Genomic DNA, 25,829 nt, shown 5'->3' on the forward strand with positions numbered 1-25,829 from the left:
TTGTCTCTCTGACATATTTACGGAAATCCATAAACTAAAGGAGAGAGAGAGAGAGAGAGAGAGAGAAAGACAAAAGAGGAAATAGTTATTATTAGTATTATTGTATATGAAACTATTTAAAGAGTTGTTGGTGTCTGTCTGAGAAGATTGTACGGGTTAAGAGCTTTTACTGCTACTAACTCAATTTACTTTTTTCTGTTCCTTTAGCTTCATCTTCAGAACACTCTCTCTGCCTCAGGACACACCCCACCACCCCCCACTTACATTTTGTTCACCCTTTTTTTCTATTTCTGCATTTCACTTTCTGTAAATTACTTTTTTATTCAATAAAGATAAAGTTACATATGCTTCAATTATTTTTTTTACTTGGGTTATTTTTTTTTATTGTCCTTTAGCTACTTGAATTGAGATATTTTGGCCTTTCTGTTCCTAAGAATCGCATACATAAAATATATATATAGTGTATGTGATAAAAAATTAGAATTAAATGATGTATATTATTAAAATAATTACTACTTATGTATATTTTATGAGTCAAAGCAAGGGAATCAAGTACTCTAAATAAAAAATTGTACCTAATAGTGGTTAGTGACTTAGTGTTCAGACAGTGTAACCTTTGTTCAGTAACATGGTAATAGAACCTGTGTTTACCCTGGAGATTGAAAGAAACACTGTAAACACCAAACTTTAGCTAGACCTGTACATAATGAAACAGCCCTCACATGCTAAAATACAATATATACCAGAAAATGGCAGAAAGTGTGATGTTTTGAGTTTCACAACTAATAATAATAATAATAATAATATAAATTAACCACTTTATTCCATAATATAAATAAGTTAATTAATCAATAGAAATTGCAGAAAGCACGTGCCAACTATTTGGATCATTAAGTCTAAACTGTGACCAGATGGTCACTTTCTTAGCAATAGCATGATAACAGTGTAACACTACAACCTAAGATTGGGATTGTAACAACAATTGGGACCAAGTCAGAATGTTTAAAGGACCAAAATCAATTCAATTCAACAAGGGGCATATGAGTAAATGTGACAATAAATTGGCATATGACTATTTATGCTGTTTTGGTTGCATTGAAACCTTTGGTCCTATTATTGCATAGTATGTTTTGGCAGTACTACTGTGCACACTTTAGCACAATTTTCATCCCTTAGAAGATCCAAGTTTCAAATCATTTATCACAAACTTTGTACAACACCCAACTTCAACCGACCAGAAATAAATATATGTATATCTATGTGTTTTTTTTAAGTACAAGTATATCTATGTGTTTTATTTTCTCATACCTGTGAACATCTATCATTAGATTTTATGAACTTAGCTTATGCTTGGTTTGGTGTTTGAAGCGGTGATAATTAATTTTAGAGTTGTAAAATTAATTTTAATAAGTTGAATTATTTTTTTTTGACTAAACTTAGTTTTTTATTTTTTAACAAAAAAATTGATTTAAATTTGAAATTATAATTTATAACTTTTCAGATTAAACATAATTTTTACATTAAAATTTATTGTTGAAGTTATTTTTACATAAATATATTTAAACATCAACCATTTCACATTCAATATATTTTTAAGTAAAATCAATTTTATTACCACAAAACTAAACATACATTTAGATTTGGTATCGTCACTATTACATGTATTCGTTTAATTGAGATTGCATAGTCTAGATCTTAAGTAACTCTCAATAAGATGGTCGCACAATTATTGATTATATGAATCTGTGTAGTTAATTAATTATCAAAAATCTAAACTTAAATTTTACAAATTATTTTATCTTATTTTCACATCTCGTTTTTATTTGAATATTATTCGAATTTGATGTGTCACGTATTATCTTTATTGTTTATATAAAATTTTGTATATGATTAATATAATATGATAATAGCTATCGATGTAAAATTTAACGTTTGTAACGAGTTTTAAATAAAATAGTTTTAAAAAGTTTTACTTGGTCTATACTCTTCTCAAACACAAAAATTTCCATCATAATTAATTTGGATGATTAAAATCGTGCATAAATGAGAAAAAAGTGCAAGCAACAGCTGTACCCAATTTCATTATATGTTCCACTTTATGAAAACACAGAGCCTTTGGTCTCTTAATGCACCTCTTTTATATTAACAATCATAGTCATAATCAATTACAGTAAAGTACAAATACTTATCAAAGTAACACATAACTACCAAGTTACTCAAAAGAGTGGCGCATTTAATTAAAAAAAAGGTCTCATGCAAGAAGGACACACAAAAGTGTTTCCATTAATGTAACAGCCATAAGGGAAAATCCCTATAACTTTGCTGTATCATTCTGGTTTTGAATCAAGCAGAACTGCTACTACATCTTGGACTTGTTTGGACCACAAAATTAAGTACATATACTTAAACACACACGCTTATTGATAAGTAATTATATCCCCCAACCTTTTGCAATTGCAAATGACAAAGTAGACATTAAACACACTTTAATGTTTGTATTTTTTGTGTATTGTCAATTGGGGGGCCAGAATCTTAGAATACGTGCAAATTCAAGATCTACTGTACTACAATGCTAGTCGACCACAAAAAAAAAAAAAAAAATTCCCGTGGTATCTTTAAAATTCAAGATGTTAAATTTTGAATTTAGTATTTGTCTTGTACAAAACAACAATTGTGTTGTGTGATTTGAATATGTGTTTCGTACATGAGATATATACCAATTATTTTTGTCATGTTAGTCCCTTCAATTTGTTTTTTTGTTGCAAATTGTTGTTATTGTGACAACTTACCCTAGAGTTTGATTGGATCTAATACCTATCATCTTATTATATATGCTGGTACCGAATTTAAATTTTGTTAATTTTACTTTATATAAATGTTGACACCCATCATTACTCGTGAGTGTAAAAAAAATCTCATAAATTTTTATCTATATTATCTTGTTTTACTTTTTATAATAATACATTATACACATTTCTTTGTTAATCGTTATAGTGCATAATATTTACTAGTTTTGTTAATGATTAATCTCTCAAAGATAATTTAACAATTTTATACATATAGTATGGTTAATTAAAAATATATTGTAGACTTAAACAAAACAAAGAAGAACAAAATGAAAAATATATATTATAAGGACAATTCATAACAAAAAAAAAAAGTTAAAGAAATTTAAAACAAAAAAAGTTAGATATATCCGTAAAATTAAAAACATTTATCAAGTGATTAAGAATTCAATCTCCAACTCTTGTAGGAAAAAAATCTGAATGGGAGAGTAAAGCTCATCTTTTATGCCCAGAAAATAATTGATACCTATAACATATATAAAAATAAAATAAAATAAAAAGACATAAAAATCATCCGGTAAAGAATCCAATTTCATGGCAAATCATGATAGCCTTATACAAAGTAACAAATTTCCAAACGTTAGCTCGACAAAAATATCCATTCTCTCAGAAAGAAGCAGAAGAGATGAAACTCGTGGATAAAGCAAACTGCAATAAATAAAATCATTTTAACAAGCAAACAAAGCTTTCAATCCAGACCATGTTGTCTCTGATCTCAAACGCCACTGTCAGTAACATCTAATGAGAGGGAGTAGCTTTCTAGTAGGCATACTAGTGTATATGAACATTTAATGGAGAAGGCATTTGCATTCAATTCCTAAAAAAATTATTTAAAAAAAACTACTTTTGATTTTTTTTTTTAAATACAATTGGATCTTTCTATCATTTAAAATATATTAAATCACAAAAATTTAAATGATCAAAATTGTCGGATTCCAAAATATGGAAACTAATTCGTAATTCTGCAAAATGATTGAGAATAAGAGAACAAAAACTGCGATCAATTCATTTAAGTTTAATTCATATATATTAGTCCTCAATGTAAAAACAATTTACACCGTCAATAAACCATAACCATAAAATCATTAAAAATATTTGACATTAATCATTAGTTTAAAAATCATACAAATGAATGGTTGTGATACTTCAACACTTTTTACACCGGCGGCTTATGGAAATTAAATACACTTTCACTCCATCTTGGCAGTCCAATCTCCATATTTTAAGATTGTAATTTTGTTTGAAAAAAAAATCAAAATCTCTCTTAAAATCTGGACCATCCGATCCGAGATGTGTGTGCATGTAATCCAAATTCATAATATTCCCAGTATTTTGCATGGCCATCCCTATTCCTTTTGTAAAGATGAGAGGACAATGTCTGTGTGTACAGAAAAAAGCTGTGTATCCACGAAAAGCTGTTTAGCACAAGGCAACAAAGTATAATAAATCTGCATTAGTGATCTAAATACAATAGCAGAACAGAAAAAGCTGTTAATTAAGAAATATTAGTAACCTAAATGGTACAACTGAGACAAACAAATTTAAGCTGATCTAGGCATGCTGTGAGCAAAAACATTATGTGCAGGTTCAATTGTCTTTGAAAGACAATCAGTTTTATGCAATTAAGATGTCTTCATGAAGGCTTCCAGTGTCCAGATTGACTAATGCCAGGAAATGAAAACTGCTAATGGCCAATGGTTTTCATTTTTCAAGCACTAGAATAAAAAATTGTTAAAAATAAATATTGACCAACAAACAGGTTCAACAGTTGAAAAAGAAAGTCAAACCCCACATTACAAAGAGTTAAAATCATTCACAAGCCTCTGCAACAGGTTTATGAGACCAAGCTTGTTCCAACATAGATTATTCCAGTGAAATTCACTTCAACAATTACACACATTTTCTGCCTGAAAGGTAGTGTCTGCTCAATTTAGCCAGACAATTTTTTTAGCAAAAAACTGCTTACACAGTGTTGTAGTTGTGATCCAGCAAGATAAAAATTAGAGAAGTTTGAATAATATCACAAACTGAATGCAGATTTTGGAGTTGGACTCAACTACTAGAAATCAATGATAGTTTGCAAACCGCTTCTGATTGTTTAAAATGTAAAAAAAAGAGTAAAATTTGTTTACATAGTTAGCATAAGGCATGATATAAGCTCAAGAGATAAACCTTCATGAAAGGCCGCTCGGTATACGGGAACGAGCCGATGAAACTCTCCTTCAAAAGCAAAGATACCTAAAGGTACAAAGCATCATCTCAGATCTTCACAATAGTATTTAGTAAAATATGCTCTTCACGAAGCAAGTCAGAGTTTATAATTGATGCCCCACTTTAGTATCTAACCCTTTTCATTTACAAATTTTTAATTATACACAATCTAGTTTCAATCAAAATGGCCCCCGGCACGGCAGACTTCAGGGAAGGGTCAGATCTAATGTGGGTTTATTGTGGAGGTGGCCTTACTTTGCATTTCTAAGAGGCTGGCTGATTTCACAACTCAAACTTGTGACCCCCCAAATCCCAATCAAACTGCAACTATTCCAATCGCTGCACCAAGACTCGCCTATCCCCTACTACACTATATTTCAATCACTGCTTTTAATTATCACTTGAGCAGAAAGCAAAGCCAAGCGTGTTCACACAATTTTTGTAAAGGGACTACACGGGACAGTGATACAGGTTGAGTGTTACGTGCATTAACCTAAAGTGTACGCCTAAGCTCATCTAACTGTCTTGAAATTCTGTAGAAATTGTGTCATTCATATCACTGAACTTCAAAATATCACCAATAAAAAATCTATCGGCAAATTTAAGGTGGTAAGTTGGAAACAATTTCACTGAAAGGACTATGTTTATTTGGTTCAATGAAGATTTATAACTTAGAACTTACTTGAATCTTACATTTACAAATTAAGCACTCTATAACAAGGATTAACCAAACATTATGCAAAGTGAATCTAAATAAGACCTTATCGTCATTTGTTTGTACATTGGTAATTGTGTGAGAAGGGATGTTATAGCAAAGTGAATCCAAATAAGACCTCAACACCGAAAGGAAACCTTTTGCAGCTCCAATCTGTAGGGACACCAAAACTCATAAGAACAGTATATGAAAATAGTGAGACATGTTTGATAACAGTTAGACATGGAAACAACTGCAAAAAATCAGAGATACTAGAATTTTTCTGAGCATGCACGTGCGCTATAATGATGAGGTACTAGAACAGTGAGTAACACTTATAATGATGAGGTACTAGAACAGTGAATAACACTTTCTCACAATGGCTATTGAATCACTTGATATAATACATGAAAACATAATTTATGTCTTAAATATAATCAAGAAACCAAAAATAACCAGAAGTGTAGAATGAGAGAGAAGTAAAGAGGAAACCAGTTAGGGTAATTAATAATGATGAAATCGTTAAGGGCACACCTGCACTTCTGTGCATTCATACACTGGCCTTCTCCTTCCCAAGTAACTTTCTCCTACAAGAGTTGCATGATAAGGGCGTAAAGAAGATATTAGCTCCTTCTGTCTTGGCAATTGTGGTATTGTTGGTGACTTCACCTATTGCAACAAACTAGAGGATAAGCACATGAAAAACATATAACTGAAGTAGCTTAGCTCCATCGCATTCCTAGGAAGGATTAATTGATTAAAGGAACATCTGCACAGACAAGAACCCAGAAATAGCTAACAGCTATATGGTGTAAAAATAAATGGTTACTAGTTTCAGAATCACAAAAACATGTAACATAGCAATTAGAAGGGAGCTCCTGTGTTCTGCAATCCTGCAACATATCATTAAGAGCTTATGATGTATAATTTTTTAAGCCATTTAACTATTTGCCTTAATCAATCCTAAGCTTTAACCCTAGCCACTTATTTTTTTTTGCTCCTATGCCATGATTATGAAGCATAGACACGAAGCAGAAACACTAAATCCGGACATGCAGACAGACAATATGCAAAATATAGGACACCATGATATGGTAATACACATGAGCATCAACGAACAGAGTGAAAGAGCAGAAAGGAGGCGAACAGAGAAGTATAGAGAATCGGAGTTGAAGAGAGGGACGGGAAAAAGGAGAATGAGGAGAAACATTGAATTCTCTAACTATTGCATTATTATCTTTTAAGTTCTACTTTTCCTTCTAATTGTTACTGAAAACCAATAGAAAAAAATTTGGTATGCAGTTGCATCCTTCTGAATGTCCAGCCACATAGGAGTGTTGGCTAAGTGCCACACTCGTATCTAGCATGTGTATTGGCCAATAAACAATATTTTTTATGCAGACACCTGAAAAAAAGTGTCCAACACATGTTAAACAAGTGTCAGTGTCAGCCACATGGCAGACACTCCAGTGACTTGAATAGCCTTTTTTGTGTTATCATCTGACAAATTAATCAAACTTAAAGTTAAATTATGAAATCCTTAAAACTGAATATTGCCTCAACCAAATCGCATCAATCTGCTTTCCACACTAGATCTAAGCAAAATGTACTAACGGTCTACATTTAATATCCAAGAACTTATCCTTTCTAACAATAAAATATTTACTAAAGATGTCAAGAATGTATCCACAAGCAAATGAAAAAACAAAAAAATACAGTAGCACAAAACCAATGATATGTAGACTGATGTTTTCCTTCAATTGAAACCACAACCGTACAATTATAAAAGGAAAGGAAATATCAGATGCTAAATACTAATGCTAACTAAACTGTTTGAGTAAAAATGAGTTGAATTTTATTATCATTAAAAAGTTGCATTAAAAACACAAACCTGGTTTCTGTTGGCATCAACCACAATAACACTGGTAAACTTTGACTGGATTTCACTGGTCTCTTTCTTGATACCAATCTAGAGAATTAATTTTTTAAGCAATCAGAGACACCAACAATGGTATTATCAAATATCAACTGATGGTTAAGATGAAAATACAAAATCAGTTGAGCTCGAAAAAAAATTTAAAACTACAAATTCGATTAGCAACTCTAAGTTTATCTTTCAATGAATGAAAGGTAATATTAAAAGTTTGATTGTTCCAAATAAATATATCTTATATCCATATATAAAAAACAACTTCCTGGACTGACTTCAAGTGGATAATATTTTTTAATGGTTAAATCAAGAAGATAAGAATACTCACTATATAAGGGACAGGTGCATCTAAAAACTCAAGCATGTCATTTGGTAAAACCTGGAAAATCAAGTTCTTATTAGACACCATAAAGTGGAAAATATATCTTAATAGCATGTGTATATCTCAATATGGAAAAGAGAAAGAACTCAAACTGGCATTAGCAGGCTTTGCCATCGGTAAGGCTGGATTAGCGGAATAACTGATAAAACTGACGCAGATAGGATTCCCTGGTCAAGAAAGAAAATTTATAAATTTTAAAACAAATCAAGTCAGCAACATTATGTCTGAAATGGACTATATGCCAAATTGTATCCCCTGGGATTGGGTGTGAAGCATACTCATCCATGTTACTAAATAAGATAATAATAGACATACATATACCAGAGTGATAATGACTAACTAGTAAAACTAGAGGATAAGAACTCAGTTGCCAGCTATGTAAATCAAATCATGAACATGACAGCTAAATTACTGAAGAGATGAAAAAAAATATCCAATGCAATTTAAATTTGTACATAATTCTTTTAGATTCACAGAAGGTCTAATATATATTTTACGTCTACGAAAAAATATTTGATTTTCATAAGGCCTTCTTAACTCGTTCAAAAATTCCAATAATGTATATATATTGATTGGACTTTTTGAGACAGTTAACTCCCTTCGTTCCAAAAATAAGTGTCATTTTAACATTTAAAGAATGGTCTAAAATAAGTGTCATATTACTTTTTCAATGTGACATTAATTATTTTTTCCATTTCTACACTAAATTTTGTTTGTATCACTTTCAAGTCATTATATTCCACTTTATATTTATGACAGTTGTTAATAATCATTATATTTCACTTTGTAAAATTGCAACATTCTTTCATTCAGTCATAACTTTTCTTAATTTGTGTGAAAAAACCTAGGATGACACTAATTTTGAAAGGGGTGGAGTAGATCCTTGGGGGAAATAGGCCATTAAAATGGATTTCACTGCTACTTCATTTTTATTATTCCTTAGTGTATCCTTAGCTAATCTATCATGAAAAGTCAGAGGAATAATATACACATAAAAAACATAAGCCAGGACAAGACAACAATGAGAAAAAATAAATATAGTTGTTATTGTTCCTGATACACCAGAGACCTATCAATAAGGGAATAATTGTTATTACTACTAACATAATGTTTCCAAAGGATAAAGCAGTATATAACCATTGACTCATACAGCCCGCAGCTAAGCATCAGCAGAAGCAGCATAAATATTATAAATTATCCACTGTCACACAAACATAATTTGAGGTGCAAGCATACCAAATTAGAACAGGCAACAACTATTTGCTTCTCCAGCAGGACTCCAGCAAAGAATGTTAACAACTGCAGAGTGCAGAACAGATAAACAATTGGTTAAACCAATTCATAGTTATCAAACTCTTACACGTGAATAATGACAGTCACACTTGGATCACCACTGCATTTCAACTTCAGGAGAAAACTACCATGTTAAACTCCTTTCAGAGATGCATAATTATCCCTCTAATTTGGCTACCGTTGAAGGGACTATATTAATTATTCATATTTGGTCTTCATTTTGAATACAGAAGCAATAGCTATTACTAAGTAATATATCCACAATTAACAAACCACACTTATAACCCAAATGTATATCAATGTAAGACAACTTAGCATTTTTATGCTTCACAGATCATGATAGGCAGCAGCACTCATTGTAAAGCTAAAGCAAAAGTTCACCCACCCCAACAAAAAAAGGAAAGGAAAACTTATTATGGTTAAACATAATCGATATATGATAAATTATCTATCCCTACATAAGCTCTATTTTAAAATGATGTAGCCAAATCTTCCATAGAAAAAAAAAAACACAAGATACTTGGAAGATCAAACATAATATTAACATAAAAAAAATCTATGGAAAAAACAGTTCTAACTTCTGATACCAAAGCATAAAACATACATTTTCAAGTCTCAAGGTACCACATAAGCAAGCTATAGTCCATATAGATAACGAAGTTGCCTCTTCCACCACAAGAGCATTATGTGCCTGAGAGGAACAAGCAACAATGAAATACTTAGTTTAATCAGCATACGACTCTCAAACAGAATGCTGCCGGAAGACTCAAACTTTAAACCTAAAGTAATACAAAAGCAAGCTCATCCATTCAAAAGTTACTATGACAGCATACATCAGTTAGCTCCAGACCGGTACTGCAGTTTTTCAAATCAACTGTTGAACCAGTATGACATAGGACTGTCCCAGCTGGTCTATGATATTCCAAGGGATGTAGGTGCTCCAAAGGATGAAATGTAAGTGCTGAACCCCGGTCAGGACAACTTAGTCGGTAATATGCGCATATAATTTGTAGTGGTCCGTGGTCATTTTCCTGCAAATTGGTAAAATACCACCAACTATAATCATTGTCACCAAAGACAAGGAAAATTAGCAGCTATAGGTGCTTCTTAAACTACAAACCAAAGCCCATTCAAGAATATCACTCAAGTCTTGCAAATCCTCTCGGCCAGAAAAAGATGCATCTTCCGTCTCATTATCCTCAATGTCGCTCTTGAAATTTTTGTCTTCACAAGGTGAGCCTTGTAAACTGCGTAAAGTATATTGAAGATCCATCACTTAGATGAAAGGGAAAATAATTTGAGGACAAAATGTTTCCCTATGAAGATAAAGACAGGTACAAACTCCAAAAGCATCATAATTTTGTTTGATTAAATTTAAAAAAGAACTGCAAATGAAATAAATAAGGAATTCAAATGAAAAAGGAGAATAAGCTATTCTTTCCAGACCAAACAACCAAATGAAAAAACAAAAGACAACAAAATAGAGCAGAGATATCAATAAAAGAAATCACTTGAATCGCTCTACATGTCTATCAAGAACTCCCAGAAATAAACATAGGAATTTCAAAGAGGAGCACTATGAAAGCAAGCCTGGGGTTCAAATCTTTTGGTTTGAAAATTCTGAGCATCTCTCTCCATCAAAAGAAGAACAAACACATTATCAACTAGGAAAAAAAAAGTTCGCACACCAGACTGAAAGCAACATATATTTCTTGATAACACCGCTAAGCTTAAGAGTTATGAACCTGCAGGACGATTCAGAGCTTTCATACTGGCAACAGCGCAGGAGGGGCAAAATAGCATTGGGTGAACGCCTATCTTCTGATTCTTTATTGGTTGCAAAAGAATCTCCATATTGATCATTATCTTCAGAAATTGTAGGGCAGGATTCTTCTTTGGTTGTGGTCCTATCAGTTTCATGCTCAGTAGGCACAAGCACGACACTATCATGATTGGTTCTCTCCTTATATGACTGCAGTTCTCCACCAAGCATTAGGTTCTCCGGATGATCATCACCAACAATGTTTTCAGATGTAGATGTTCTTACTCTTGATTGAGAAATTAATGAATTTTCATGAAATCTATCTTCTATTATTCCATCGCCCACCAACACACTCTCTGAATTTCCCTCTGAGTTTTCTTCATCATAGCTACCTTGAGCAAATTCTAAATTTACATCTCCAACACTTTTCTTCAACTTCTCTAGCCTCTCTTGAGTGAAGATGCTACAGAAATATCAGCACAATAAAATGAGCAAAAATAATATACCCATATATTATCTATAATTAAAATTATTTCAGCCAAACAGATGTTGCAAATATCTTCTATATCCCACTTTCATCAGGTGACTCCTGATTACAAATGCCTACCTATTTAATACACCAAAGTGAAGTTCAAAAAATGGAAGCCTTGTAAGAACGCAGTAACATCTCTGAGTGGTTAATATATAGCGTCTTAAAGAAGAGCAAGATGGTTGCTCAGAAATCAGAGACACCAATCCAGATGGATTATGCACTAGTTCTTCAACTAAAACACAACACCCATAAAGTGTTGAATTGTCAGCTCCCTACGAAGTCAAACAAAAACAAAAAAAGTAACATTTGAGTACATAAACCAGAACAATCTAAATATTAAAAAACAAATTAATCATTTTAGGTAAGGTAGATTGGGAAAGGAAATGATTGATGCTTATAAAGTATACTAGGCTCTAGCACAAGAACCATGGCTCAAGTGACAACAAGTGATTTCAGGGACTACCTGATCTAGGAATCATTAAGGCTCTTCTTATGTAAGGGGACAATTTAGCATTGCGAAGTTAAAACTTATGTAAGCCTATATACAATAACAAATTATTATTAAATTGAATAATTATATATTATTGACATGAATAAATTTTTCTGGGATGAAGCAACTCAATGCTCTATTTCTAGGATGGAGCAAAAAAACCAAAAACACAATTAGCACAAGTAAATGTGAGTATGATTTATGTATCACAGCAGGAGGTATACATCATATTGTCTTTTGAATGAAAACCGAGGGGATTAAAGTTCAAAAAACTATGAAAAAATCCAGGCTAACACCGACCCAGCCATAAATATTTTTAGATGGCTCATTCCAAATACTATCCCTAGAGTGTTTTTAAATTGGAAAAGAAAAGCCCACATAGTAATAATGTGATCAAAGCGCTTAGAATAACAACCAAAAGAAGAATATATATGTGTGTGTGTGTGTGACAGTGGCAGCTAATTAACGGTAAGATTGCTACAGATACCTGTAATCTAAATACAAATGACAGATCCATTTCTTTAAGGTGTCCCTGCAATATACGGATAGATCTTTAGTCATCAGTATTTAACGTTTTAGATCTTGCAACTGTATCGAATGAAAAGGTAGTCAAGAATAGTTAAACAATATAACAAGGAGTGGTAACAAACATTGCAAAAAATATCAAAAAATTGAATTAAGAAAATATTTTGCATAAATTTATAATAATGGAAGTGTAGTATTAAATACCTGCCCAAAAAAAATCTCATTCAATTCACTCATGGAAGGGGTTCTCTCAACTGCTTGAACCTAAAAGTATATCCAAGAAAAAATTATAAGCACCAAAGTTAATCGTATATGAAAATAGAGAAATGTAAGACAAGCAGATGACTAACTATGCAGCCTATTTCACCATATATATACACATGCATTATACTTACATTTACCTAAATGAACTACTGCTGATGCCAAGAAATTAAATATGCTTATATGAGTGATGTGGTCACTATTGATCACCCTGACTTTTCAGTTAGTAATAATGGATGCCCAGTCTAGGTGAATGCACATCATTCACTATTCAATATATTACAAAAACACAAGTAACGTTCTCTTACTCGCCCTTACTACTTCCCCATTGCCACTTAAGCTATACCCAAGAGAGTAGAAGATCAAATTTCCAACTTCATTGTCACACCCTAGTGTTAACAGTGGAGCCAGCAGCAAGTGTCAAATTAGCTACAAGCTAGTTGCCATCTTTCTTTACTTTTCAATTTCAAAATAAAACCTCAACACTTGAGGTTATTTCTATTTTCTTAGTCATCATGCTGAATAATGATGATGTTAATCATGATATAAAAATGACGGCGGATAATTTAAGTTCATTAAACATACACCCAACCTCCAAGCCTCCAGGAAAGCAGAAAGAAAGAAGGTCCTTGGTTTTCAGAGGCAGTCGCTTTTCTGGAGGATAAACAAACAAGACCTGTAAAAAATTGAACAAGCAGTGTTCATAATATATATAGGTTCAGAATATGGAATTGTGATGTCAATCTTTCTCTTTTCCCTTTAACTCGTCGGTGCATAATCAGCAAATCGACATCAGTATTTAGTTAACTCATTACACAATTCCTAAATAAACTCATTACACAAATCCACTGAAATATGTGAATTTTACATTTAAATTTTTTTATTAGTATATATATATATATATATATATATATATATTTCAAGACAAATTAGTAATCAATAAAAGTTCTGGTGGTCATTGAAGTAAATTTTTAATAATTGTAATACAATTAGCATTAGTACTTGTACCATTGGCAATAAGAAAAATAATTAAAATTATTCAGTCTCTGCTACCAAAGATCACAACCTGAGGTTCTATATTGGGAGATTGATTCTGACAACCAAGTGCACTTCTCAATTTACGAGATCCTTCAAATTTTCTATCAACAAATTGCCTATGCAGTGCCTGAATATCACAATTAGGGTGAAGTCCAACAACTACCATGCTCTCAAACAGTCGTGAGGGCTCCTTCCAAGACCTACGGTCCTGCGAATCGATTAAGAGGGAGTGTATGAAAACAGTAAAGGGACAGCATATGAGTTGGGTCTTGAGGCACAAAAAAATGTATGTATCCTACTAGAAACTGATAATAGCATACAGAGTGAAGAAAGTAAGAAACATGAACACAAATATAATGCTACATAGTGAAAGGGACTGAGATGAAAAGTCAAGTAACATATGCTAAGGCCAAGCTACTAAAGGAAATTTGAGGAAGAAGAGTTTTCAAAATCAATCATGTTTGGATAAACAGCTTAATTAAGTAAATGCTTATGCATAAGCTATTTTCTATAACAAAGATATAATAAAGTCAAACTGCTTTAATATAAGCTATAAGTTCTTTTCATAGGCTATCCTAGAGAGCTTATGGAAATAAACTGAAAACAACTTATGGACATGTCATTTGCTACCTCTATGAGCTCAGATAAACAATCTCACAAATGATTATGTCAATGGATAAGTTCAAATAAATCAATTCAAACAAACCCTTAAGGTAACAATTGTACAATACGAAGCAGCTTAAGCTTTCTTCATAGTCCAAACTCAGAATACTATAGGGAACATACAAATTCTGGCACATTATGAATCATACCATGTACTTCAACTGAAAATTTGCAGCCCATTGACGCTTCAAAGTAGTCAGAATTTCAGGATTGTAATTTGTGTTTTCAACATCAGGTGGACTTGAAAAGCCCTTAAACAATTTTGTAACTTGATACTGAAGCCTTTGAAGTTGGCTTTGGCTACCATTGTTATCACCTTTTGGTGAATGTATGACAGAGGACAGTGAAGAATTACCATTAGCAGCAGTATCAACAGCTCTAGGAACATCTTCTTCTTTTTCCATTCCAATCATTTGAACTTTCCTAAAAATTTATATATGATGAATCAGAAAATCAAAATATTTATGCAAACAACATCAATAAGTGTGTGAATAGTAGTACCCGAAGCAAAGCATCATGAAAATAACAAAAAATAAGAGCATGCGAGAAGGGAAAAAGGAAAGTAACCTGAAGTTGAAACGGCAAGAAAAAAGAGAAAGAATAAGAGGTGGAATGAAATGATGAAGTTGTTGTTCAGGTAGTTTTAGTTTTAGCTTGTGGGTGAAATGAATATGTGATGGATGGAAGAGAATATAATAATGAGATGGGGAAATAAGAGAGTGGTAGAATGGTGAAACCAAAGGACTAAACAAATAATTAGAATGGAAGAGTCAGTTTCTTATTTAGTACGCCTTCCTTCTTTCATCTTTCTTTTTAGCCGCTCTCTGTTGACCACTCTGCACTTCCAATATTCTCCTTCCTATTGCTAATCACCATTCCATCAAATCAATTACTTTTTTTTTTTACTTTACCATATAACTTATATTCGATTCAATCATAAATTATTATATTTATTTATCTAATAGTCAAAATTATTTTATTGTTGTTGTGCACGTTAGACAAAACCTCTTCAATACACAATGATTGTTAGTAACTAGTAATTGTGATAATGAGTTTAATGCTGTTTTTTTTACTCGATGAGATTGACTGCTAGGCGCCCAAACTGTTAAAATATAAACTAATTCAAAGATAGTTTTGAAATATCTATGCACAAAAGGATAAAATTAAATACACAACTTGAATTTTTTAACTGTGTACATGAATTTATCGAATCAAATGGTATTTATAATAAGAGAGGAGTACATTACAACATAAGAGGAGTCTTTTAAAATATAAAAGAAGAAAAAGACAAAGTAAATCTATAGGGATTGGATCGAATCTCACCTTTTTATAAAATAAATAATGTCAAGCTTTTTTCAAAAGCATATTAGCTAAAAAAAACTATAATTTATGTTTAACAAATTAATTTATTTTGATAAATATGAATAATTTTTTTTATTAACATTTTTATTCGTATGTGATATTTTATATGGTGTGAATCATATATTTTATAACATTTCAATAATTTAAGCATAATTATCTATATAAATTTTATAGATATTTAAAAGTCTTACTGTAAAATAAAGTTTAAATAAACTAACATAGGCATGATTAGCAAAAATATATTGGTAGACTTAGACAATAATATAATATATATATATATATATATATATATATATATATATTGTATATATATTATGAATAAATCATAAATAAATTAATATATATTTTTTTATAAATTTAGAATAGATAAATCTCACCATAATCAACTTAAATAATATCATATTTGTTAATTGAGCTACTTAAGACAATAAACTAAAATATTTTAACAAACGTTTAAAAAGGTAAAATAAGAGTTAAAAATAAGTCATAGACTTTAAAAAATTTGAACAAGATTGCTATTTGTGGTGATGAAAATATCAAGAACATGTGACATATTAATTATAAATTTGAGATCTTTCGTATATTGGAATAGGAGTGGAAGATGTGATGCCACGGGTACTTGCAACGTTGGAAACTTCAACCTCTCTCATAGGAGAAAAAACTGTTAAAGTCAACAGATTGAGTGGTTGGTCCAATCCACTCTATCGGGATAAGCCCAATTATATAAAGTCGGTGGACTATGGTTGTAATTAGTCCAATCTAAACTAAAATATGGGTTAATGGGGAGTCATTGGACCCGAACCATTTTGACCGAGAATAATTTTCCATATGAACAAAAAAGACTAATAACGCTATTCCACGTGTACTGTATTTGTGGAATGTCATTGTTAAACGAGAATGTGGTTCAACTGCCCAATCATGGTTCTATTAGTTACTGCGACCATGACCACCATCCAAATCCAAAATAAAACATGTGATCAATGAATCACGTGTTGAATTGAATTGAACCTACTAAAAGCAGCATCAACCATACAATTTGTATTGAATGAATATAAACAATCATTTTGAAGTTGATCCGAAGCAGTAGAGGAAATAATAATAATAATAATAACCATGGCTGACAATTCCAGTTCAAGACAAGGAGAATTAGGCAGCACCCTTTTTTCTCCTTACAACGTTGGAAACTTCAACCTCTCTCATAGGTAACAGTTTTTAGTTTGGAAGGATTAGGGTTTAGTTTTTTGAATAAGGATGAAATTGTTAGTGTTGGATGGAGTATTGCAGAATAGTGTTAGCGCCGATGACGAGATGCAGAGCGTTGAAGGGAATTCCAAACGCAGCGGTTGGTGAATACTACGGTCAAAGATCAACTCCGGGTGGTTTGCTGATCAGCGAAGGAACCTCCATTTCTCCCACTGCTGCTGGGTGTGTAACTCCATTCTTTTATTATTATTATTATTATTATTATTATTATTATTATTATTATTATTATTATTATTATTTATTAATTCATCAGAGTTATATCCATCGGTAGTCTCACCATCATTCATAGCTACTTCAACCCATACCTGCACTAATTTCTTTTTTCTTTGACGTCACCTTCGCCTTTTTTGTGACGTCACCGCTACCTAATTTCGTTTCACTCAATATATAAATTAGTAATCGTAAACTTTCACCAATTTTGTTTTTTTAATTTTGTCAATTCACATATACATTATTTAAATTGTTAAATATCACTCAAAATAATATATAATAAAATTTTTGTTATTAGATATTTTGATGCAAGACTATACATTAATATATGTCTTATCAATTTCATGATAATGTTATTTTCACGGAGATAAATTTGTCAATGTAATTTTGTTATTTCATATATAAATATTTTAATAATTGTAATTGTATATGGACTATTTATTAATAAATTAATTTATGAAATATTTAAATTTTATTGAAAGATTAATGTGGACGGATCAAATATTTTTAGTAATTTAATTAAAAGATTAATTTTTTTAATAATTATAACGATATTGATATGAGATTAATATGGAAGGAACAAATATTCAATTAACATGTCATATCATAATCTCTAATAATAAAAGTTATTTTGATTAGTATTTTACAATTTCAAAATTAATTTAAGTTTATAATTTAAATGACTAATTTATCTAATTTCAATTTCTTTTCAATAGTCACACTCTTAAAAAATTCTTTGTATTTCCTACTATAAATATTCCTTAAATAAGAGCGACTTTTTATATTCATTTAATTTGATTGAGTAAATTACAAAAATATTATAATAATAAAAGTGTTAATAATTTATACTTATTACTTTTTAAATTTTAGTTTTAAGCGTGAAAAATAGATTATTCTTCTATCATAATATATATTTATTGTTGGTTAAAAACAAATTAAAATAATTAAAAGAAATAACAAATGAGTCTTATAGCTAATTTTTTATTTAATTATAACTTATGTATAATTGAAAAAAGAAGTATTTATGCATCTGATTTTGTCAATGGTCTCACTTAATTATTTTGTCTGGCACGGCAATTTATGAAGCATTATTCTTTCTTTTTGTCTCGTGCTATATAGCTTAAAATATTGATAAAGCAGAACGGTCAAACAACAAGTCCTATTGGTAAACAATAATTAAATATTTGATTATTGTTAGCAATACCGACCAATGATAGGTTGATTGTGTTTACTACATTATTATTGCGTTTGGCGCAGGTTTCCCCATGTACCTGGAATATATTCAGAGGAACAAGTTGAGGCATGGAAAAATGTAGTGAATGCTGTGCATGCCAAAGGCAGCATTATCTTTTGTCAACTATGGCATGTTGGCCGTGCATCACATTCTCGTAAGGATGAAATGCTCAATTTAACTAAATGCATCACAATTCCATCGTTAATGAAAACTTCCTATGTTTTCCACTTATTTTTACTGACTCATATAATTGTCAAGCAGTGCTTCAGCCAGGTGGGGTTGCGCCGATTTCGTCCACGTCCAAACCTCTTTCAAAGAGATGGAGAGTTCTCTTGCCAGATGGATCCTATGCTGTCTACCCGGAGCCTCGACCACTTACCACTTCTGAGATACAACAAATAGTCCAACATTATCGCCACTCTGCTATTAATGCAATTCGAGCAGGTTTTATACTCTCATACTAAGTGTTGTTTAAGGAAAATCGTTGACTAAACTAATTTGAGTATTTGTTGAGATCTCTTCAATTAATTTCTTTAGCTTATTAGTTTGTGCTTGTGAGTAAACATGTTTTAATTTTACATACTTTTAAAGACAATGCATATAAATGATGAAAATGCATTCGTACAGGTTTTGATGGAATTGAAATTCACGGAGCACACGGGTATTTGATTGATCAATTCTTGAAGGACGGGATCAACGATCGAACAGATGAATATGGTGGATCAGTTGAAAATCGATGCAGGTTCTTAATTCAAGTGGTTCGAACAGTTGTTTCTGCTATCGGAGCAGAAAGAGTTGGTGTGAGAATTTCACCAGCAATTGATCACCTTGATGCTACTGATTCCAACCCACTTGGATTAGGCTTAGCAGTGATTGAGAGACTAAACAATATCCAGAAAGAGTTTGGTAAAAAACTCAGCTATCTTCATGTAACTCAACCACGATATATAGCTTATAGAAAAACTAAGTCTGGCAGAGAAGAAGAAGAAGCTCATTTGATTAGGAACTTGAGAAAAGCTTATGAGGGAACATTCATGTGCAGTGGTGGATTCACTAGGAAGTTAGGAATAGAAGCTGTAGCTCAAGGTGATGCTGATTTGGTATCGTTTGGTCGTCTTTTTATCTCTAATCCTGATTTGGTCTTAAGGTTTAAGCTTAATGCACCTTTAAACAAGTATAACAGGAAGACATTTTACACTTATGATCCTGTTATAGGCTACACAGATTATCCTTTCCTCAACAAAGGAAATGGGACTAAACAGATAGTTGCACGCCTTTGATTGTTGTTTTTGTTTCTCATTTTTAATTTTAATTTTGTTGTTATATGTACAATTGGAGTCTCCAAATCTAAAGTGAACGCTTCTGTTATGAAAGCTTACCTAATATAGATAATACTATCACAACCCTGTTATAATTTTGAATTACTTTTCCAATTTCCATAATCTAGTGTCTATCAATCTCTCAAGACTCAAGCAAGTATTATAGTGAAACATCTTTTTCCTTTTATTAAGGTAGGGGCTAATAATAGGCACTATACTATCACCGCCATATAGGGTAAATGGTTATTTTACTTTTTAAATACATGTATATAGTCTCTGAGTATTTTTACATTATAAATACTATCATTAAGTGTCTTTTTTATTAATAGTTAACTAATGAAAGTCACATTCAAAATAATAAATTTAAATAAATTTTTATATTTTTTATACATTTAAAGAGTATTAAGACAATTTATAATATTCATGAATAAAAAAATATCTGTTTAGACATTGGTGATCCAAATTTGTTCGCTGGTATAACTCGTGAATTAAATCAGTATATTGTTTTTTGGGTAGAATAGATCAGTATATTTAATTATTTATATCCTTAAAAAGGTACTTCGACCGCACATTCCTTGTCATATAAAGCAAACCACAGGCTAACTTGTCATCATAAAATAATTGTGCAACTACCAATGTCATTACTTTTTCACGAGCGGAAACACTAACAGCCTAATATTATATTAAGTGGGGTTAAGATTATTTATTTATTAAATAAACTTGGTTTGAGATTCTTTTAAGAGTCTACTTAGTTAAAAATCTTTCATTAAACCATCTAAAATATTTTAGGTGATTGTGCAACTTATTATTATTATTGTTATTATTATTTTTTGTTTTTTTTTTATAATATCACAGTCCTTCCTACAAATAATAATAATAATAATAATAATAATAATAATAATAATAATGTCATAATCCAACTTATTAAGCTGATGTTGATAACATAATAATATTTTCATTTTAGTTATTATCATTATATTAGAATTTTATTATAATATTCTAAAATAATTATACTTTTTTCGTACACTAAGATAATTATTTATTGATTAATTAGAATATTTAAACGTGGCTGTCCTCGTAAAATTTTTATGTATGAAATCCTATTCGAAGATAAAAAAAAAATTCAAATTAACCTTTCAAAAAACACATATATTAAATAAATAGACAAATCTCAGATCTTTTATGTTCTGAAAATTTGGTCAACTCAGGTCTCAAAAGACCCAATTCAATCACCTGTTTTCCACTCTTAAATTTTTCACAATATTTTCCCTACTCCCTTTGTTTATAGGTACTCTCCTTAATTCACAAATATCCCAAATGAAGCAGGAAAAAAAAATCCAATAACAATAATTAAGGGGGTAAAAAATGTGCTTTATAGAAAAGACAGTATCTGAAAATTAATGAAATGGTCACAAAGGATGATTTATTGTAAGAATCCTGCTTAAAAGAATTACAGATGCATAATTTATCAAAAAGAACAGAATTACAGATGCATAAAACTAGACGTAGTTCTTTTCAAATATTACATTGTGCAATAAGAATACAACTTATTCACTCCCACCCCCTTTTCATGATATCAATACAAGTATCAAATAAAATAAAATAATGAAGGCAGGAAAAAAAAATATTTTTTACTCAAAAGTGTGGTTAGAATGAGGTTTTCTTAATAAGGTATGGTATTCAGTTTCGTATCGACAGTGGTATACTTTGGCCTGCCCAAGCTTGATCCTTACTTTAAAACTGCATCAGGGTAGAGTTTAGTTTCTTACCAATCCTGGGCCACTTGTAATCTTATCCCAACAGCAATGCATTATATGGCAATGTCACCTTACAAGATAATCCAGCTTTTGGAAAATCACATTCCCATATCCTGATGAAAGAATTATTGAAAAAATATTAAACCACGGCCACAATGCCGTATGATGGCAGCTCTTATAAGACCATCACAAGAAAGAGAGCCGTGAACTGTGACCGAGTAATGTATCTACTCCTTTCTTGTTTCACAAATACATCCTGGTAGAGGATTTGCATAAAAGCTTTCCTCCAGCTTTGGAAATTCACCTGGCTCCCTTAGATATGGAGCACCGACGCGGTCTTTATGAAGCTTCTTTACCTTGGAGCTGAACTTTTTCCAAGAAATGTTTCCTTCATCCAACTGATCGACGAGTTTAACAAAATTCATCCTGCATCAATCATTGAAAGCTGTTATAAGAAAAAGTTTCACAATGAATCTAAAATGTGTGTATCGCGAAACCATCGTGGTAGAAATAATATAGAAGAAATAGATAATGAATTTTTTACTTGTCTGGATTGATGGTCTTTTTGAAGTGTTCGAAGCGTCTATGACCTTGTACAGCCTTCGCCATATTTCCATCGTAAGTGTAAAGAAATACATCACTCTGAAGGGCAACGACGTAGTCAATACCAGCCAACATATTTTGATGATTCTTGAAAGGATTCAGCTCTTCTTCGGAAGACAGAGAGGAATGAGAGAAAATGTTTGGGAAATCATCCTTGAGATATTTCATACTTCCTCTTCCATATGCTTCTCCAGCTACCAAGTAAATCCTGGTTTGTGATGGAAAACCAAGTGCTCTAAGTAGTAGAGAAGTTTCCCTCGGAGTTAAGGGACAACCTCCGAGCAATCTCCTTTCGGTCCCATTAATCTCTTTTTCCTTCCAGTGACTGACTTCATATCGCATCCGTCTCAGTTCTTCGTCTTCTTCTGCAGTCAAATTATGACTGCAGCCAGTAAATGCAAGCATATCCTTCTCATATCTGTTTTAGATAAGAGATATAGAGTAAGATGATTAGAATTCAGAAGTTTCATCTTACGTTTATATCATTATAAATCCATATAGATTCAATTGTATTACAATATTGTGATAGTAACTTGCCTTAAATGAAGGGCAAGATAAGGATTTCCATTCTGCTGCATTCTAGATACCAATATGTTTCCGAATTCTTCAATTGGAGCTGAATATCTCAATGCTCTATAATTTACACGGCATCTTAGTTTCTGTATGGATTTTGGAATGCCATTGTTAGCAAGTCGGGAATCAGTATGAGTGAAATAGATCACTTTGTGATGATTTAGGAGCGGAAGAATCTCAGTCTTGTAATAAGGAACCTGTAAAAAAGCACTATGTACATTCATTGACCATGATTTGAAACATTGTTAAAAGCAGATGCAATTATATTATGTGCAAAATATTTTGGCACTGATCCAATACGACTAAATGAATTATGACGATACATATAAGGCCGTCATTTGATAGTGATACCTTTATTTTCTTAACAGATTAACTGGCTGCCTAAAGACCGAATGGATGAATGACCAACCTCAACAAGAATGCGGTAAATCAGTTTATCAAACATATTTTGAGTACACAAGTTATGCTGACCTTAGACCAAGATATTGGAGTTTTTGAGAAAGGCTCGATTCCGGGATAGGCGGGTGGTAATGTCTCGACTATGTGGATATCATCCTTCAGTGTATCAATAAAATGCTTCCAGTCAAACAAATCCTTAAAGCCACTGCAAATATATTGAAACAAAGTCATATACCACAAAAAGTATTCAATGAGGCAACATTCAAGCTGGAAACTCATCACTTGATAGCAAAAGGGAGAAAACCTAAATTAGAGAGATTAGAAAACTAGTTAGAGCTTTCTGGCATCTGCAGACTTCCCATTAGAGAAAACAGTTGTGATGATTGTCTAAAGAAAAAGTTTTGATCATAGGATTGAAATTGATGGCATACTTCTAAAATAATGTTGCAAGAGTGCCGATAAAAGAAAGCTACATTTCTAGTTTTCTACGACATTTCTTGCAAATATTTAATAGTATTTAGGTATTGGCTATGCTATGCTTGGAACAAGTTTATCCCTAAAAATCTTATATCAGCCAATGCGGATAATCAGCAAAGACGGAAACTGAATAAAGTTTCAGGCTTGCAGAAAACACTGGCATTACACACTTGCTAAAAGATTCAATTATCCACACTCAAAGTAGGGGGTAAAAAAATGAAAAAGCAACCTCTGATCAGCCCAGTACGAGGTATGATCAAGAGAAGGAAGAACAAGTGTTGCCTTCATAATCTTCGCAACAGCAACCATATCACATATCTACAATCAAAAATATATTTAGACATTAGATTATGCTTGCCACCTGCATACCTATAGTATACCATCAGAAATCAACACAACATACCCCAAACCTCATCTGATTCAGGCCACCATTAGCATTTATAAGAATATATCCATTGGTCTTTGTATCAAGTTCTGTCAAAAAATATAATGAAAGTGAGAGGAGTGAAATCATGGAATAATCAACCGCATAGTAGAAATAGAAGTAAACTTCATACAAATTTTCATACTTTTATGATTTCTAGGAAGATCTATGCATTGGGTGAAATTTTCACTGTTGGGTTTAGACCAGACATCTGATTCCTGAATAAAAAACGAAACTTTGATTAATGAAAAGGGCAAAGATGTTTCTGAATAAGCCTATATTGAGAACCGAACAAAATTAAGTCCACAAACTTGAGATATAAATTAGGGTTCTCACTTTAAGAGTGTGGCTGCTACCTACTCTTGTTTGTACCGTCTTTAGAGTCCGTTCGACATCACCTGCTCCGCTCCTATATGCATAACCAAGGGAGCTTTGGTCCATTAGATTTAGATTATCAATACCATTGGAGTCAGATAGTTCCTGGTAAAAGGTAAAATAATTTACTTAGCAGGTTAAGAGAAGCAAACACTCCCTCTCCAATACTCATGCAAAAAGAAAGTACTGCAAGGAGACAAAATGCGAATAGTAGTCAAATGAGATAATGATCTATGTAATTCTTAATCGACGCCAGCTCCCTATCATTGGGTATTTTCACAATTTGGTGTAATATGACTGTCTTCAGTAAACAGTAATACATACATACAAAAATGAAAACAAATAGACTCGATTAAGTTCTTCACCTCATTATAGTTGATAAGGTAGCTATGGGATACAAATGATACAATATAGTGCAATGGCCGATAAAATTAAGCAATTCTTGCATTTTTCCAAACAACCTTGTGGTTGAACAAATCAGATAATTCCACACAACCAAAATTACTAACAATACTCACAAGAAGATGCAAACTAAAAGCTTGCACTAGATTATTTTTTATATCAATAGCTTTGGTCATAGCATGTTAACTCACAAATTAAAAGCTGGATGAGAAATTTTATTTTAAATTTCTCAATATGCAAATTCGACCTTGTATGTATCAAGACATGACATATTTTGCACTTCAAAATGGAAAAGATTGTCTATCCAAAACACCCAAAAATCCAAAAACAAAAACATCAACCAGATGACGAAATTTATAAAAATAGATCCATAAAAGCGATAAGGTGGATAAAGATTCCACTTTGAACAAACAGCCACACACTAATTACAAAACTTAGCTACTCCAAGATTAAATAAAAATATTTCAAAAATTCAATTAACACTTGGCAGTGTAAGATAAGAATAAGATCATACAAAATACGATACTAACCTTAGAAGATTGAGCTTTTTCTATGGCAGATCCAAGCCAACCAGTAGCACAAATTTTAAGAACACCCATAAACAAACATACACCACAAAAAACCAAAAACATCCAATGTCCAATCTTTTTCCTTTCCCTAAACCCCAAATCATCAACAATAGATTCAAGCGGTCTCTTAAGAAAAGCCTTCACAACTCCACCATGAACTCTCTGAGAAACATGGGGATGAAGATGATGGTGATGACCATGCTTCCTTTCCAAAGCAGGCTCCAACCCTTCTTCC

General features: G+C 31.8%; 3 protein-coding genes across 5 annotated transcripts in view; 1 reads left to right on the forward strand and 2 right to left on the reverse strand.

The window, feature by feature from the left end:
* Positions 1-3,910: 3,910 nt before the first annotated feature.
* LOC101508386 (uncharacterized) lies at positions 3,911-15,438 on the reverse strand. Of its 3 annotated transcripts, XM_004507932.4 has the most exons (19): positions 15,195-15,432; positions 14,777-15,050; positions 13,993-14,172; positions 13,519-13,602; positions 12,870-12,929; positions 12,628-12,672; positions 11,726-11,922; positions 11,102-11,581; positions 10,477-10,603; positions 10,190-10,387; positions 9,961-10,047; positions 9,300-9,362; positions 8,156-8,230; positions 8,010-8,060; positions 7,643-7,720; positions 6,286-6,420; positions 5,818-5,925; positions 5,019-5,084; positions 3,911-4,261 (listed from the first exon to the last, which is right to left on the reverse strand). In XM_004507932.4, the coding sequence occupies exons 2-19, from the start codon at positions 15,038-15,040 to the stop codon at positions 4,193-4,195; spliced, it is 2,367 nt and encodes a 788-aa protein (XP_004507989.1). In that variant the 5' UTR covers positions 15,041-15,050; positions 15,195-15,432; the 3' UTR covers positions 3,911-4,192. The 3 variants fall into 3 exon arrangements, 2 of the variants coding, with proteins under 2 accessions (XP_004507989.1, XP_073219447.1); XM_073363346.1 differs by lacking the exon at positions 13,519-13,602 and having other exon boundaries at positions 15,195-15,433; XR_003474192.2 differs by lacking the exons at positions 3,911-4,261; positions 5,019-5,084 and having other exon boundaries at positions 5,828-5,925; positions 6,286-6,520; positions 15,195-15,438.
* Positions 15,439-16,925: 1,487 nt separating this feature from the next.
* On the forward strand, positions 16,926-20,117 carry LOC101508907 (12-oxophytodienoate reductase 3). The gene is made up of 5 exons (XM_004507934.4): positions 16,926-17,191; positions 17,274-17,414; positions 18,720-18,850; positions 18,958-19,140; positions 19,324-20,117. Exons 1-5 carry the CDS (start codon positions 17,103-17,105, stop codon positions 19,974-19,976), a joined length of 1,197 nt encoding a protein of 398 aa, XP_004507991.1. The 5' UTR covers positions 16,926-17,102; the 3' UTR covers positions 19,977-20,117.
* Positions 20,118-21,421: 1,304 nt separating this feature from the next.
* LOC101507752 (O-fucosyltransferase 35) overlaps positions 21,422-25,829 on the reverse strand; it is a 4,993-nt gene continuing 585 nt past the window's right edge. Inside the window, exons 2-10 of the mRNA XM_012717891.3 lie at positions 25,556-25,824; positions 24,585-24,728; positions 24,394-24,466; positions 24,228-24,298; positions 24,054-24,142; positions 23,420-23,552; positions 22,913-23,145; positions 22,317-22,793; positions 21,422-22,198 (exon numbers count right to left, since the gene is read on the reverse strand). Of these exons, the coding sequence (XP_012573345.1) occupies positions 22,000-22,198; positions 22,317-22,793; positions 22,913-23,145; positions 23,420-23,552; positions 24,054-24,142; positions 24,228-24,298; positions 24,394-24,466; positions 24,585-24,728; positions 25,556-25,824 (1,688 nt within the window). The 3' untranslated portion in view covers positions 21,422-21,999. The remainder of the gene's footprint in view (positions 22,199-22,316; positions 22,794-22,912; positions 23,146-23,419; positions 23,553-24,053; positions 24,143-24,227; positions 24,299-24,393; positions 24,467-24,584; positions 24,729-25,555; positions 25,825-25,829) is intronic.

This window comes from Cicer arietinum, chromosome 7, assembly GCF_000331145.2.
Source record: "Cicer arietinum cultivar CDC Frontier isolate Library 1 chromosome 7, Cicar.CDCFrontier_v2.0, whole genome shotgun sequence".
Classification (NCBI taxonomy): Eukaryota; Viridiplantae; Streptophyta; class Magnoliopsida; order Fabales; family Fabaceae; genus Cicer; species Cicer arietinum.